Source organism: Xenopus laevis, chromosome 5L (assembly GCF_017654675.1).
Source record: "Xenopus laevis strain J_2021 chromosome 5L, Xenopus_laevis_v10.1, whole genome shotgun sequence".
In the NCBI taxonomy this organism is placed as follows: Eukaryota; Metazoa; Chordata; class Amphibia; order Anura; family Pipidae; genus Xenopus; species Xenopus laevis.
In genome coordinates this window covers 144,923,794-144,937,536 of record NC_054379.1, presented here as the reverse complement: position 1 = coordinate 144,937,536, position 13,743 = coordinate 144,923,794, and the positions used below count along the sequence as shown (strand labels likewise).

The 13,743-nt window shown below is 36.0% G+C and overlaps 1 protein-coding gene across 3 annotated transcripts in view; it reads right to left on the bottom strand.

Moving 5' to 3' along the window:
- The window catches only part of sntg2.L (syntrophin, gamma 2 L homeolog), a 290,368-nt gene that overhangs the window by 68,839 nt on the left and 207,786 nt on the right, over nt 1–13,743 (bottom strand). For all 3 annotated transcript variants that reach the window (XM_041562254.1, XM_041562253.1, NM_001094304.1), the window contains 1 exon segment: nt 7,159–7,275. In XM_041562254.1, coding sequence (XP_041418188.1) covers nt 7,159–7,275 — 117 coding nt within the window.

Genomic DNA, 13,743 nt, shown 5'->3' with positions numbered 1-13,743 from the left:
CCAAGTCTCCCTTTCTATGTATGCCAAGACAGCAAATTATCCATAAAAAAATAAGAAGAACAACAGTGCTAGATACTGCCATTAGTAACAGTGCTAAAATAGCCAAAGCCCTACATTCTTTTTTGCATTTGTGCGAGTACGGTATGAAATAATAAAACATTCTAGTGCATTTGAGTTGACTCACCCAGGGGTGCTTCGCCAATGAGGCGAGTTGAGGCTGTCGCCTCAGGCAGCAGCGCCCCACTAGGTACCAGGGGCAGCAAAAATGCTGCTCCTGGTACTTTAAGAGTGAATTTCCGGGGGAGGGGGGGCAGCAGCAAATGCTGCTGCCTCAGGCAGTGGAGGGGCCAGTATCGCTCCTGGTCTCACCTCTCTCCTATGCATGACAATGGAAAACAAGTTTTAGTACCAATGCCCTGGCACTGAACTGCCATAAAACCACCTGCTTTGTTCTTTCACACTGAGCATATAATACTGAGCTGGAAATATTCTGTAATTATTGCTGTAGTAATGCGCTGCTGAGGAATAACCCAAAACAATTCTCTCTCTCAGCTTACCAATATCTTTTCTGCTTTTTGCTCTAGCTTGTCTTTCCTTTCCATTTATATACACATTTCCCTGGCTTTGGACTCTTATGCAAGTAAGACACGTTATCCAGAAAGCTCCAAATTACAGAAAGGCAAACTCCCATTAAACTCCATTTTATCCAAATAATCCACATTTTTTAAAACAATTTCCTTTTTCTCTCTAATAATGAAGCAGTAGTTTGTACTGGATCCAAACTAAGATATAATCAATCCTTATTGGAGGCAAAGCCAGTCTATTCGGTTTACTTAATTTTGATCCAAACTAAGATATAATTAATCCTTAATGGAAGCAAAACTAGCTTATTGTGTTTATTTAATGTTTTCTAGTAAACAAAGTAAAAACATACAAATTAAGGAAATACTGGTTATATGAAAAAACCCGAGGTCATGAGCATTCTGGATAACAGGTCCCATTCACTACTTGCGCTACATTCTGCTCATACAAGGTTATCTTTTCTAATTTCTTCTTACCCCTTCCTGATAAATAATAAGACAAGTAGTTCATCCAATGATCACTTTGTAGAAAGAGGCACTGGTTGCAAATAAACAGAAGAGTGAATATATATATACTGTATATATATATATATATATATATATATATATATATATATATATATATATATATATATATATATATACTATAACCAACCAGGGAAAGTTGTGCTCACCACTATTTTTTAAAACCATTAGGGGGGGGGTGCAATGAGGATGTGACCACAAAATACATATAGTCAAATACAAGATTCCTCTGCTCTCAACCCATTATCAATATATTTAAGACAGCGACATTTTGTGCATACTGCTACTAAAAAATGCCTTACCCTTTAAACAAAACAGGGATTGTTTGTCCATATATTGAAATATATTTAAGCTGGCCAACTACGTCAAAGTCATCCCATATCTGGCCAGTCCTATGCTCAATTTTATCTGATTCATAAAGAATTCTATTGCTTAATTATACATTTTACAAAGGGACTAGGTTTTACCTGCAACTTACTTGCTGCTTTCAAAGTAAACCTCCCAAACTTGGCTGCCCTTTTATTAGACACCAGTGGGATCACCTGACTATAGCTGGGAAGGGTGGGAGCTACAACATGGAGCTGGTCACTGCTCCTGTATAAACTATAACCAACAAGGGTTGGATAATGGGTTGAGTGCAGATGACTCTTGTATTTGACTATATGTATTTTGTGGTCACACCCTCATTGCACCCCCGCCTAATGGTTTTAAAAAATAGTGGTGAGCACAACTTTCCCTTGTTTGTTATAGTTGTACAGGAGCAGTGACCAGCTCCATGTTGTAGCTCCCACCCTTCCCAGCTATAGTCAGGTGATCCCACTGGTGTCTAATAAAAGGGCAGCCAAGTTTGGGAGGTTTACTTTGAAACAGCAAGTAAGTTGCAGGTAAAACCTAGTCCCTTTGTAAAATGTATAATTAAGCAATAGAATTCTTTATGAATCAGATAAAATTGAGCATAGGACTGGCCAGATATGGGATGACTTTGACGTAGTTGGCCATCTTAAATATATTGCAATATATGGACAAACAATCCCTGTTTTGTTTAAAGGGTAAGGCATTTTTTAGTAGCAGTATGCACAAAATGTAGCTGTCTTAAATATATTGATAATGGGTTGAGTGCAGAGGACTCTTGTATTTGACTATATATATATATATATATATATATATATATATATATATATATATATATATATATATCTACACAGGGTAATTTGCAGAATTGAGTTTTCAAGTTGTTGAAGTTAAGAGGTTAGGTTAACTTAGCTCTCATAATAATTGGATTCGGTGTGTAACACATATGAAGGTAATTGTGAGGTTCATAGCACCAGAGAGCAGAGGAAACAGCAAGGAGAAACAGTGACAGTAGGAGGAGAACAAGAAGTATTAAATAAAAGGAATAGAGGTGAATACTGTGGGGACTGAAGCTCTTAAGAAAAGGTTATTATTGAGAAAGGTCAATGTATGAGGTACCAGGAAGTTTTTAACCCTGTCATCAATTTCTTAAGCTGGACAGAGAAATCAGATCCTATATCTGAAGGTTCAGACCATAAAATGCTAATACGCAGCAGGATGTGCAAGTGAAGAGATTGATATAAATATATTTAAATATGAAATACATATATATCTTGCCGAGAAGAACATGCTCTGCACTCATTACAAGTACAGGATCCGTTATCTGTAAACCCTTTATCCAGAAAGCTCTGAATTAACTGTCAGTGAATATCTGACACCCAACTGCTGTAAGAAAACAGAATGAAGAGATGCTGAGTCAAGGGGGTCAAGAGTGGAATCCCATCCTAATGCAGGATTTAGTGAACAGGCAGCTATCTCCTGTCATAGGTCTCTAGGAAAGACTGTTAGGCTCAGAGCTATTTAGTTGAGCAGTTTTGAGCTCCACCTAGGAGTGTTAGAGAGGCTACATACCCAATGGCATTGTTGCCTAAAGAGGGAACCAGTGTGCAGGTTCTAATGGCTAGAAAGTTCCCCCCCCTGGGTTCCACTTAAAGAGGAGTCCCCCAAGGAAGAGAGAACTCTGGGTGGACTGGATGATACTCCTCTTTACATGTTCTGTAGACGGGAATGCTCTACTCTCAGTGCCCTTCGTGAGTATGTACTGACTTTTCAATGACTGTGCTATCTCATTGGTCTCCATTGTCGATGGTTTCAAATAAATAAGTTCTGGTTAAGTTTAACTGACACACATTCTTGTGAAATATTATAGATTGTAGTTGCACAACACCCTGCCTCCACACAGTTGCAAGGGCACACACCTGAGAACATTGAGACTCATCTGGAACAAATGTAAGGTAAACTGTAGCCTTACACCTGTAAAACAGTTTTAAGTGTTTCTCTAAACTTTTTTGCAATATGTGTGCATTTATTTTTGAGGGACTTTATATAAAGGATCTCAACTGAGATCAACAAAACATTCACCCAAACTTGGAAACCACACCACTCCAGAAGGCTAAATAACTTAAAATACCATTAACAGCAGGCAACTGTGTAATCATGTGACAATGCAAAATGGAGCATTGTTGAGCAGGTAAGCAATAGGAATGTTTTATGCACTGCAATGTGACTAGGCAGCCATGCAAAGGATAATTCATGTAGAAATTAGAAATTAAAATAAGTGGTAATTAATGTATTTAAATAGGAGTAGAGATCTGCAATACCCAACTGCTCAAATGAAGAATAAAGATTTCGCTCTCACATGTTCCCCCGTGAAAGCTTGATAGAGAAGCAAGTTTACTCAGCATCTGATAAGCTATTGAACCTATACCCAATAATGCAACAGGCATCAATTGTTTGGATAACTACTACATTGCCCTGTGTATCCCCGGTGAATGGATAAACTTAAAAATTCTGCTACTGTGCACATGCTTTGGTCATTTCTTTTCATAATGCATCTGTTACGATCTGTATAGATAGGAGCCGTAGCGTGCCCAACCTACCACTTGTTATTATCCCTATAACTCTGAAGTCAGCACTGACTCAAATGGGGACTATAACTTGGTTAATTTAAAAAGAACCTGAGAAATCATGAAGTTCCAGGAAGCCCATAATGTCTGAAAGGGACATTATTCATATTCTTAATGAAGAGCTAATGTTGCGTAGAGACATTGGTACATCAATGTTTGTGATAAAAGAATTCTGAACTGCTTCAGGGACTAGGGGCAGATTTTTTAAGGGCAAATTGAAAATTTTATTTAGAATTTTTTACTTTTTTTATGGTCAAAACTGTCAATTTTGACTAGGGAATTATCCAAACTCGATTAAAGTTTTTAAAAGATTCAAATTCGATTTTCGAGATTTAGCATACTCTGGTCCTTAAATAATTTAAATTCGACTAGTCGCCACCTAAAACCTGCCGAATTACTGTTTAAGTCAATGGGAGAGGTCCAGGAGTCAATTTGTAGCCTTCCTAACATTCAAGTTTGATCAAATTCTAATTTGAGTTTTCATTTGTTTAAATTCGTCCTTCATTTACAAATTCGATTTTCTAAATAAATCTCCCCAAGTCGAATTTCGAATTCATTTGAATTTAAGGGAGTTTAAAAAACTCACATGAATTTGAAATTCGATCCTTGATAAATGTGCCTCTAAGTGTAACCAGAGTTTAAAAATTCACATATACATGCATTAAAAATATTTACATGCTTCCGCACCATGCTTTTGGGAGTTCTGCCTTGCAGCAAAGAGTTATTAAGATGAAATAACCAGTAATGTACATTTCTGCCCTGGAACTTAATCAGTTAAAATACATTCGATTCTGAGATGAAAGGCTACAAAAATACATGAATGTTTCCTACACCATTATGGAAAAAGGACTGAATGTCATTATAGACATCTTATATCCCACTGCTTTTTGCCATCACAGATGAAGCATGGATTGAGAAAAAGATCTTCTAATCTAATGCAATAGAGATTTGAGAGGTTTCTGATTTAAAACAGAAAAGCACAGGATATTACAGAGTTTACATTTAAGACCCTATCAATCAAAGTCTGGGAAAAACATTTTTCCCTTTTATCCGTTTCACCTAATGTCTCTGGGAAATCTCTAACTTAGCTTGTGCTATTTATTAAATGCTGACGAAAGTTCATCGAAATAAAATCGCTTCTTCAACGAAAAAAAATCTTGAATGAATACAACTTAACCTGGCATGTGAAAAAATGCTTTTTAGTCATTTTCACTTTTCTATAGACTGTGTTAGAATTACAAACACCCTTCCTGCAGGATATACTGGTGAGTGCTAGCTGCATGTAGGCAGAGTTTACCCCAAAAGCATGCCTCTGCAACATTTATAAATGATGGAATAGAAACATATAAAAAAACTTTTGAAGTGAAAAAATAGGCACAAATAGCTAGAACTATATTACTACCTGGTGATTTAATATCAATTATAATTTTGTAGGAACCCATAGGGTTAACACCCCTACTGGTTTGGGAAAGCCCCATTGGTGTTTTCATCTATTTTCTTTATCCTGGATATCTGAGTGGGATGTTTTTCCTATTGTCCAAGGAGGGTGATGACAACTTCTTGTGGTGTTTGATATAGTAAGTGGGAGTAGGTTGCTCCACCTCTTTGATCAGGAGTGAGTAAACGCTGCTGGGGAGCCTGGGACCATGACCCCAGTAAAGAAAGGCCCTAAGGGATGTGAGTTCTTAGTAAAATCAGGGAATAGGGAATGAGGTATGTAGAGAGTGGTGGGGAGATCCTGTTATAGTACACATAGTATGGGGGAGTTATTTACGAAAACTAAAATTTTTCTTGTTGGGCATCTTGGGGCAAAAACTAGATTTTTTTCATGGAAAATATTTCAACGTTTATTATTCCCTAGATGCACCAAAAAGCCAGAATGCCGAAAATCTGATATCTCAAATCTGTTGAAGTCACGTATAAGTCAATGGCAGATGTCGCTATCCGAATTTGAATATATTGTGGTTTGCGCTGGGTTAAACCTGATAATCCAAAAAAATTTTGGGTTTTCGGGGAATAACCCGAAAAAATTGAGTGCATCGGGAAAAGGTTTAGAAAAGAGTGTACGATTCAGGAGAAAAGTCCAAAAAAAATTGCACGATTCACTCGATTTTATCGAGTTTTTCCCAAGCCCGATTTATACAAGTTACATTAATGATAATCAAGGCAAAATCGTGTAGGAGAATTTGTTTGAGCTTTGTTTAATATAAATATAAGATAAATTCCAATTTTAGTAAATATCCCCCTTAGTGTAAGGCAGATAGGATGAGCTAGAAAGAGCCGTTCTGCTCTCCAACATAGAAGGAAAGATTGGAGGTCTATCTCTCTGGTGATAATACGGGGCAGATTTATCAAGGGTCGAATTTTCAAAGATAAAAATACTTCGAAATTCAACCATCGAATATCGAAGTCAAATTTTTTTTCATCGTATTTGGGTATCCTGCGGTCGAAGTAAAATCGGTCGATCGAACGATTAAATCCTTCAAATCGAACGATTTTACTTCGACTTCCAAAAACTTAGATAAATGCTCAGAAGGTCCCCATAGGCTAACATAGCACTTTGGCAGGTTTAATTTGGCGAAGTATTGTAGTCGAAGTTTTTTTAAAGAGACAGGACTTCGATTATCGAATCGTCGAATGGTCGAATATTCGAACGATTTTACTTTGAATCGAATTTGAAGTCGTTGTATCCTATTCAATGTTCAAAATATCCAAAAAATTACTTTGGATTTCGAATTTTTTTACTTCGGAAATTCCCTCTAATTCACTTCAACCCTTGATAAATTTGCCCCTACCTGTTAGTGTAGGAATCATAATGCAAAAGGAATCAGGTTAGAGGGTTTCCCTGGAGGTTAAATTGGAGGTGATCCAGGTCCACTAAAGGGTGTGAACTGAATTTTATTTTCCCTCTTCCCTTCCTCCCCTGTAATATCTTCCCTAACCTTATTCTCTATTCCGTTCTACTGCAGATCAGTTATTTTAAAAACATGATATCAAAACAAGTAAAAAAACAATTGTACTGCATATCATGAACAATTATAGATTATCTAGTAATATAAAACATTATTTCTTACTGGTTGTGTCTTAAATATGTAGAAAGATGAGCCCTTCAAAACCAGGAACTTGAATTTATACATGTGTGATCCATCCGAACCTTGTACTTTTTCACTCACCCAGCCCATGTGAATGATCTGAAAAGGAAAGAAATATATTATAGTTTAAATAAAATGTAATATACTGACATGGGGAGGGTTATTTACTAAACTCCGAATTTTTCTAATTATTTAAAATAAAAAAGTCAGACCAAACTAGAATCCACAATTTGACCTTAGTTATTATTAAAAACGCTTGATTTAATCCGTTCACGTAAAAACCCGATAAAATCGAGTGAAAACCCAAATCATTCGATTTTTTTGGTGATTTTGCCAAAAAGCTCAAAGTTTTGCCCAAAAACCCTGAAATAGTCGGATTTTCAGCTAATTCCAGGACAAACCACAGAATAGGAGAGGGACCTTTCCCACTGACTAATATAAAACGTCGGCAGGTCAGAGATGCTGGATTTGTTCCAGAAGTCTTTTTCCACCAATAATTCAGATATTATAGTAAAAAAAACTCTACGTTTTTGGAATAAATTTTTTCACATATATCTTAACTTAAATATATGATTTTTTTTCGAAGCAGCAGGACAAAACAAATCAAAAGCAATTAACCGGGGGAAAAACTTTAAGAGTTCTATTAATGAAGCCTGGTCAAAGTTTTATGGGGAAAACTAAAATTTTTAGAGAGAAAAAAAATATATTATACCCCAAAGTTACAAAAAATCCAAATCTTTAAATACTCCCTCTAAATCTTGTTGCGGTCATGTAGAAGTCAATGGAAGATGTCACTTTTACAATTTGAAGATGTTTCTTGACATTGTGATCTGTACATGGTTTTGTACGATATTCCGAAAAAGTCAGGGTTTTCGGGCATCAACTTGAAAAAAAATTCATATGATTCGGCATCAAATTTTGTCACTGAATTGAATCTGTACCTAAGTTTTATTTGCACATAATAGGCCAGATTAAATTCAGGGACAAAATCTCATGGTTTATTACTTGAATATAGTGATGGGCGAATTTATTCGCCAGGTGCGATTTCGCAACGAATTCCCGTGATTCGCCGTCGATGAATAAATTCAAACCGCCGTGAAAATGCGCCAGAAAAAATTCAGCGTAAAAAAAAATGGACACTGGCATCATTTTTTTTGGGGCGCCATTTCGCAAATTTTTCAGTTTTGCAAATTTCGCGAAAAATTCGGAAATTTTTTGGTGAAGCAAAACACCCCAAATTCGCCCATCACTACTTGAAAACTCATAAGGGAGAATGTAATATGTAATATGTTTTGCTAGTGCAAAAAACCTGCGCAAAGACCTGCAAACCTGCGAAAGTTGGTGACCATGTTTGCATCCTTTTTTTTTGAGCGATTAAAGACCTCTTGACTTCACCATATAGTTTGCGACAAGATAGTTTTTAAGAACTTTCGCAGTGGATGTAATAAAATTTCACAATCGCAAAACCTTTTTTGCAACAAAATATTTAACGAAACTCCAGAGCAGGTGTTAACATTAAACCTTTGCTTAGCGAAAATGTGCAATGTAATCTTCATTAGTAAAGACGCCATTTTAAATAACGCTTGCGACTTTTAATTGCATTCCCCCTATACACTTCAATAGAGGTTGCATGTAATAAACCGTGAGATAAGTTTTTATGAATTGAATTGCATCTCAAATTGAATCTTGTCCATGATTTCCATGTAATAAACATTTTTCTCACTGAATTAAAACTGGCCCAATATATGAAGAAAGCAAATTAGAGTTCATTCATCTGAAACCAGAACAGACTGGCTCACTGGCAATCTGTATATATATATATATATATATATATATATATATATATATATATATATATATATAGTGATGTAGGAAAAGATAGTTTGTTGTGCACTTTATGAAACAATTCTATAGCCAATGTTTTTAGATAATGCAAAATACGATCGTGTTTTTTTTTTTTGCAGTTCTGACTTTAAAGAATCTTACAGAGTCAAGGTAATGAGATAAAAAATGTATTCGACGAAAAGTGCTTGCGCTGCACAATTTATCTCTGCGGCTAACACGGTGCGAATAGCACAATCTGATTTGTGAAGATGCGGGCAGATTATTTATTAACGATAATCCCAAGCAAATGTCTTTTTATCACTCCTTAAAAGCTTTTCTTGCAGAGTTGGACTCAAAAAAGTAATTAAATCCGCTTGCTGGTGCCATAAATATTATTTAAGGATTTCAGTGACGAATATGCTTTAAGCAAGACGAAGAACAGTTTCAAAGTGACATCTTAGCAATTAGTAACCTATTTTAATGTCAAAACTCCTCACCCAAGTTGTCACTTGCTTGATTATCTAACATAATTCCAAATTACAACCCGCTCAAATTTATACACAGACCACGTCAATCACCATTATTTTAAATAAATTAAATTCTAGCTCATTCACTTTTAATATTATTGCCATTCTTTGCAGAAAGCCACACTTGAAAGATGATTGCAGTGAGCAGGTGTTCCATATTGTATGCCTCCTGCTCACCGGTATATGGCAGGATAGTGAATATTTTTTCTGCAAAACATACCCTGTAAGTGAAATAAAATTACCAATTAAAAGTAAAGTCACATTCTACTTTTTGGTTTTTATAACACAATCAGAAATATCATCAGTTTCCAGAGAAGCTCTCTGTATAAACAACCCCTCCACTAACCCCGGCGGAAGCCTTTGTTATTCTATAGTATAGTAGTGAAGCACAAGGTGTTATAGAAAGCACATTGAGGTTCTAACATTCCATTGCTACCGAACATACAGGACACTGCTTACCTTCCACTGAGTTTTGTACACTACAAGGCCTATTTTCTCCCTCCTGTTGTAATCTTAAGAGATTTCTGTGTCTGCTGTGATACCATCAGTGTTCTTCAAGAGTAGAACTTGTTATACCATCAGTGTTCTTCAGAATCAGACATGCATATTTCCATAAACCCCTATTTCACAGTTACTGTACTTGGGCATGGATGCTTCAAGCCTCTATCAAATAAGTAATGAGAAGTAATTGGTAGTATTAAAAACCTAAAATAGTACCTTTATCCACTAAAAAGTCATTGGTAGTTAAGAAAAGACCTAGACACTGTTCCTTTATTGGGGTTATAAGTCCAAGCTCTTAAGAAACTTGCTCTTTTGGGGCTCTCACCAGCCCCCAAAGGTTGACCCAGACCCCCAACTCCTGTGTTTCATAGTTACTATGCAAAGCAATGTCAACCATCTGGGTGCTCAGTTACTCAGGACTCTTAAAAATAAATGGTATTATTAGTCTAAGACATATCTCTAGTTTGGAATTTCATTGACTATGTGGTTTCTAGGGTATTTTTTATCTTAACATCCAAGCAGTGGTTTGGATGTCAAAATAGAGATGGATAACAGAGGGCATCCAAAAAGAAATACGTAAACAAAAAAAAAATAATTGTAACAATTAAAATGTAAGCTAAGTGAGCATCTAAATTTTTTTATAGTGTCAGTATCCCTAAAAACCAGATAGCATTTCAAATTGAATTCTGGAATTATATTAGAAATTAAAATCTGTTCATACAGCTACCAAAAAGCTCTTGGGACAAAATATTTAAAGCAACACACAAAACCTCAAGAGCATCGCGAACTAACGAAGCAATCTATAAACTTATCTATAGATGGCACTACACCCCAATCAAACTTAATAAAATATACCCTAATAGCTCAAACATGTGCTGGAGATGTAACTCAGTCCAAGGAACACACACCCACATCTAGTTGACGTGTCCTTCTCTATATTCCTATTGGAAAGAAATAATAGACCTAATAAACATAGTAACTCAAAGTAACTATACAATTGATAATCAAGTGCTAATTCTATTGAACTTCTCCACAGAAACAAACAAAACGATAACAGATCCTTTAACTCTACACCTCTTGCAATTAGCTAATCGATAATTCCTAAGTAAAGGAAAAGTACAACACCCCAAGCAATTACCGAATGGAGAAGGAACTCAGAATAAATTAGAATGATGGAGGAAATTACCCTTTATAATACACAATCAAAGCCCAAGATATTGGAAAATCTGGTCCCCCTGGATTAACTATATTAAGACAGCTAGATAAGTTAGGAATAAGGTTTAAAGTTCTCCCATGACAAAACCCTAAAACTGTCCAATACTACTTACTGCTTTGTTTGAATGTACAGGCTATAATTTTGTGGCATTTTACGGGTTAGAAATAACTTGTTGACAGCAAATATATGAATTACTATGGGGCACATTTACTTAGAATGAAAAATACTTTGAATTTCAAAGTATTTTTTGGCTACTTTGACCATCGAATTGGCTACTTCGACCTTCGACTACGACTTCGAATCGAACGATTCGAACTAAAAATCGTTCGATTATTTGACCATTCGATAGTCGAAGTACTGTCTCTTTAAAAAAAACTTTGACCACCTACTTCGCCACCTAAAACCTACTGAGCACCAATGTTAGCCTATGGGGAAGGTCCTCATAAGCTTTCTAAGCTTTTTTTGATCAAAGGAAAATCCTTCGATCGATGGATTAAAATCGTTCGATTCAAAGGATTTAATCGTTCGATCTAACGATTTTTCCTTCGATGTTCGATCGAAGCATTTGCGGTAAATCCTTCGACTTCGATATTCGATGTCGAAGGATTTTACTTCGAGGGTCGAATATCGAGGGTTAATTAACCCTCGATATTCGACCAATAGTAAATGTGCCCCTAAGTGTATTTATCAATATTACTGAAATGCATTCCCCACCCCTTTTTCCTTCAGAACCCCTCCTTTTGAAAATCAATAAATAAAGAATTGAAAGAAAAATTTAAATCTGTTAATACACCTGCTAAGAAAGTATAATTTATAGGATATTAAAAGTTAATTTCAAAGTGAACCAACCTTTCAATCACTTTTAAATGCCCACGCTTGTCTGATTTCTCCTGTATAAAACTAAAGAATATACCTGACATTTAAATACAAATATCATAATTTAAGCAATAACATTGCTGTTCACGTCTCCATATCTTTCTTGAGCCTGGTCTTTTTTTCTCTCTATCTAGATTAATGTGTTTTTTTATATGAATAAATCTACCTTAAATAAGCTTAGTCATCTAGTTATAAACACTGAAATGCAGCCTCAAAAAGCATAAATATAATTATCATTATCTCTATATGTGAGAGGCCTTTGCAATTGATACGTAGCATGCAGCTCATATTCAAAAGCAACAGTTATGACCCATGTGCCCCTCCCCTTCAAGTCACTGATTGGTTACTGCCTGATAACCAATCAGTGGAAACCAAGAGAGCTGCAAAGCAGGGAGTAGTATTCTGGCTATTATGTTATACATCCAGTCACTCCAGCCTTTATATATTACATTTTTGGCTAGCTAACTATATTTTTTTATTTTGCACAGCCTATCTATTTACCCAGTTTTTTATACTGAACAATTCCATTAATACCACAATAATATTTTGTACTCTGCACCTGCATTATGTGCTCTGGGCATCCTTCAGTCATACTAGTAATAACCATTTGCCTATTGATTGTGAGGAGACAAACAATTCCTACTTTGTGATTTATAGTGTCAACACATGCACTGTTTCTTCTTCTTCTTCTTCTTATTATTATTATTATTATTAATACTAACTATTAATAATAATTATTATTAATAATACTAACAATAATAATGTTTAATTTTTGTAAAGATAATTAATAATTACATTAACAGATTTATTTTTAGTTTACACTAGAGTCATTCAGTCTAATACCCTCAGCTATTGTTAAACTTCCATGGCCAGAGAAAACTTCCAACATCAATCTATGGAAAAGATCAAAACAGATCCCCATCGACCGAGAAATCAGAAGAAGAAAGTGGGGCTGGATAGGCCACACCCTCAGAAAGAGTTCTGACAACATCACAAGGCAAGCCCTTGAGTGGAACCCACAAGGGAAAAGAAAAGTTGGCCGGCCAAGACAGACATGGAGGAGGTGCATGGAGGCTGAAATTAAGGCAGACGGATGGACATGGGCTCAGCTGAAGAAGACCGATGCGAACCGAGTTCGTTGGAGGAGTGTCGTTGAGGCCCTATCCCCCCCAGCTGGAGCAAACGGACTAAGAAGATTGTTAAACTTTACATCTTAAAGTCTCGCCAACATCAAAGGCTGATGGCTTATATTATGAGTTGGAATGCAATAACAGCTCTATTAGAGTTGATTTCCAAAAGACTAATATGTTGAATCAACAGTTAAGACTACTGGAGAACAGAAGTGATCTTGCAGAGAGGATTGGATAGTGGTAGATCAAAAATAAAGTTCATGAAGATATGAGTCCAAGGACAGGGCATAATGAAAACAGTTACTAACATACTATAAAATAAAAGGCTGCCTGATGGATAGGGACTGAAGCCCTAGCATTATCGGTGAACCTAGATGGTCACTTGAAAGTGTCCAATCTGGAATATAAAGCATGCAGTACTTTGGTCCCACTGAAGTGTCACAACTGGCCCTTGCAGGACTGTGGCAAACTCAGTAGGAACCACTGTGAGGAT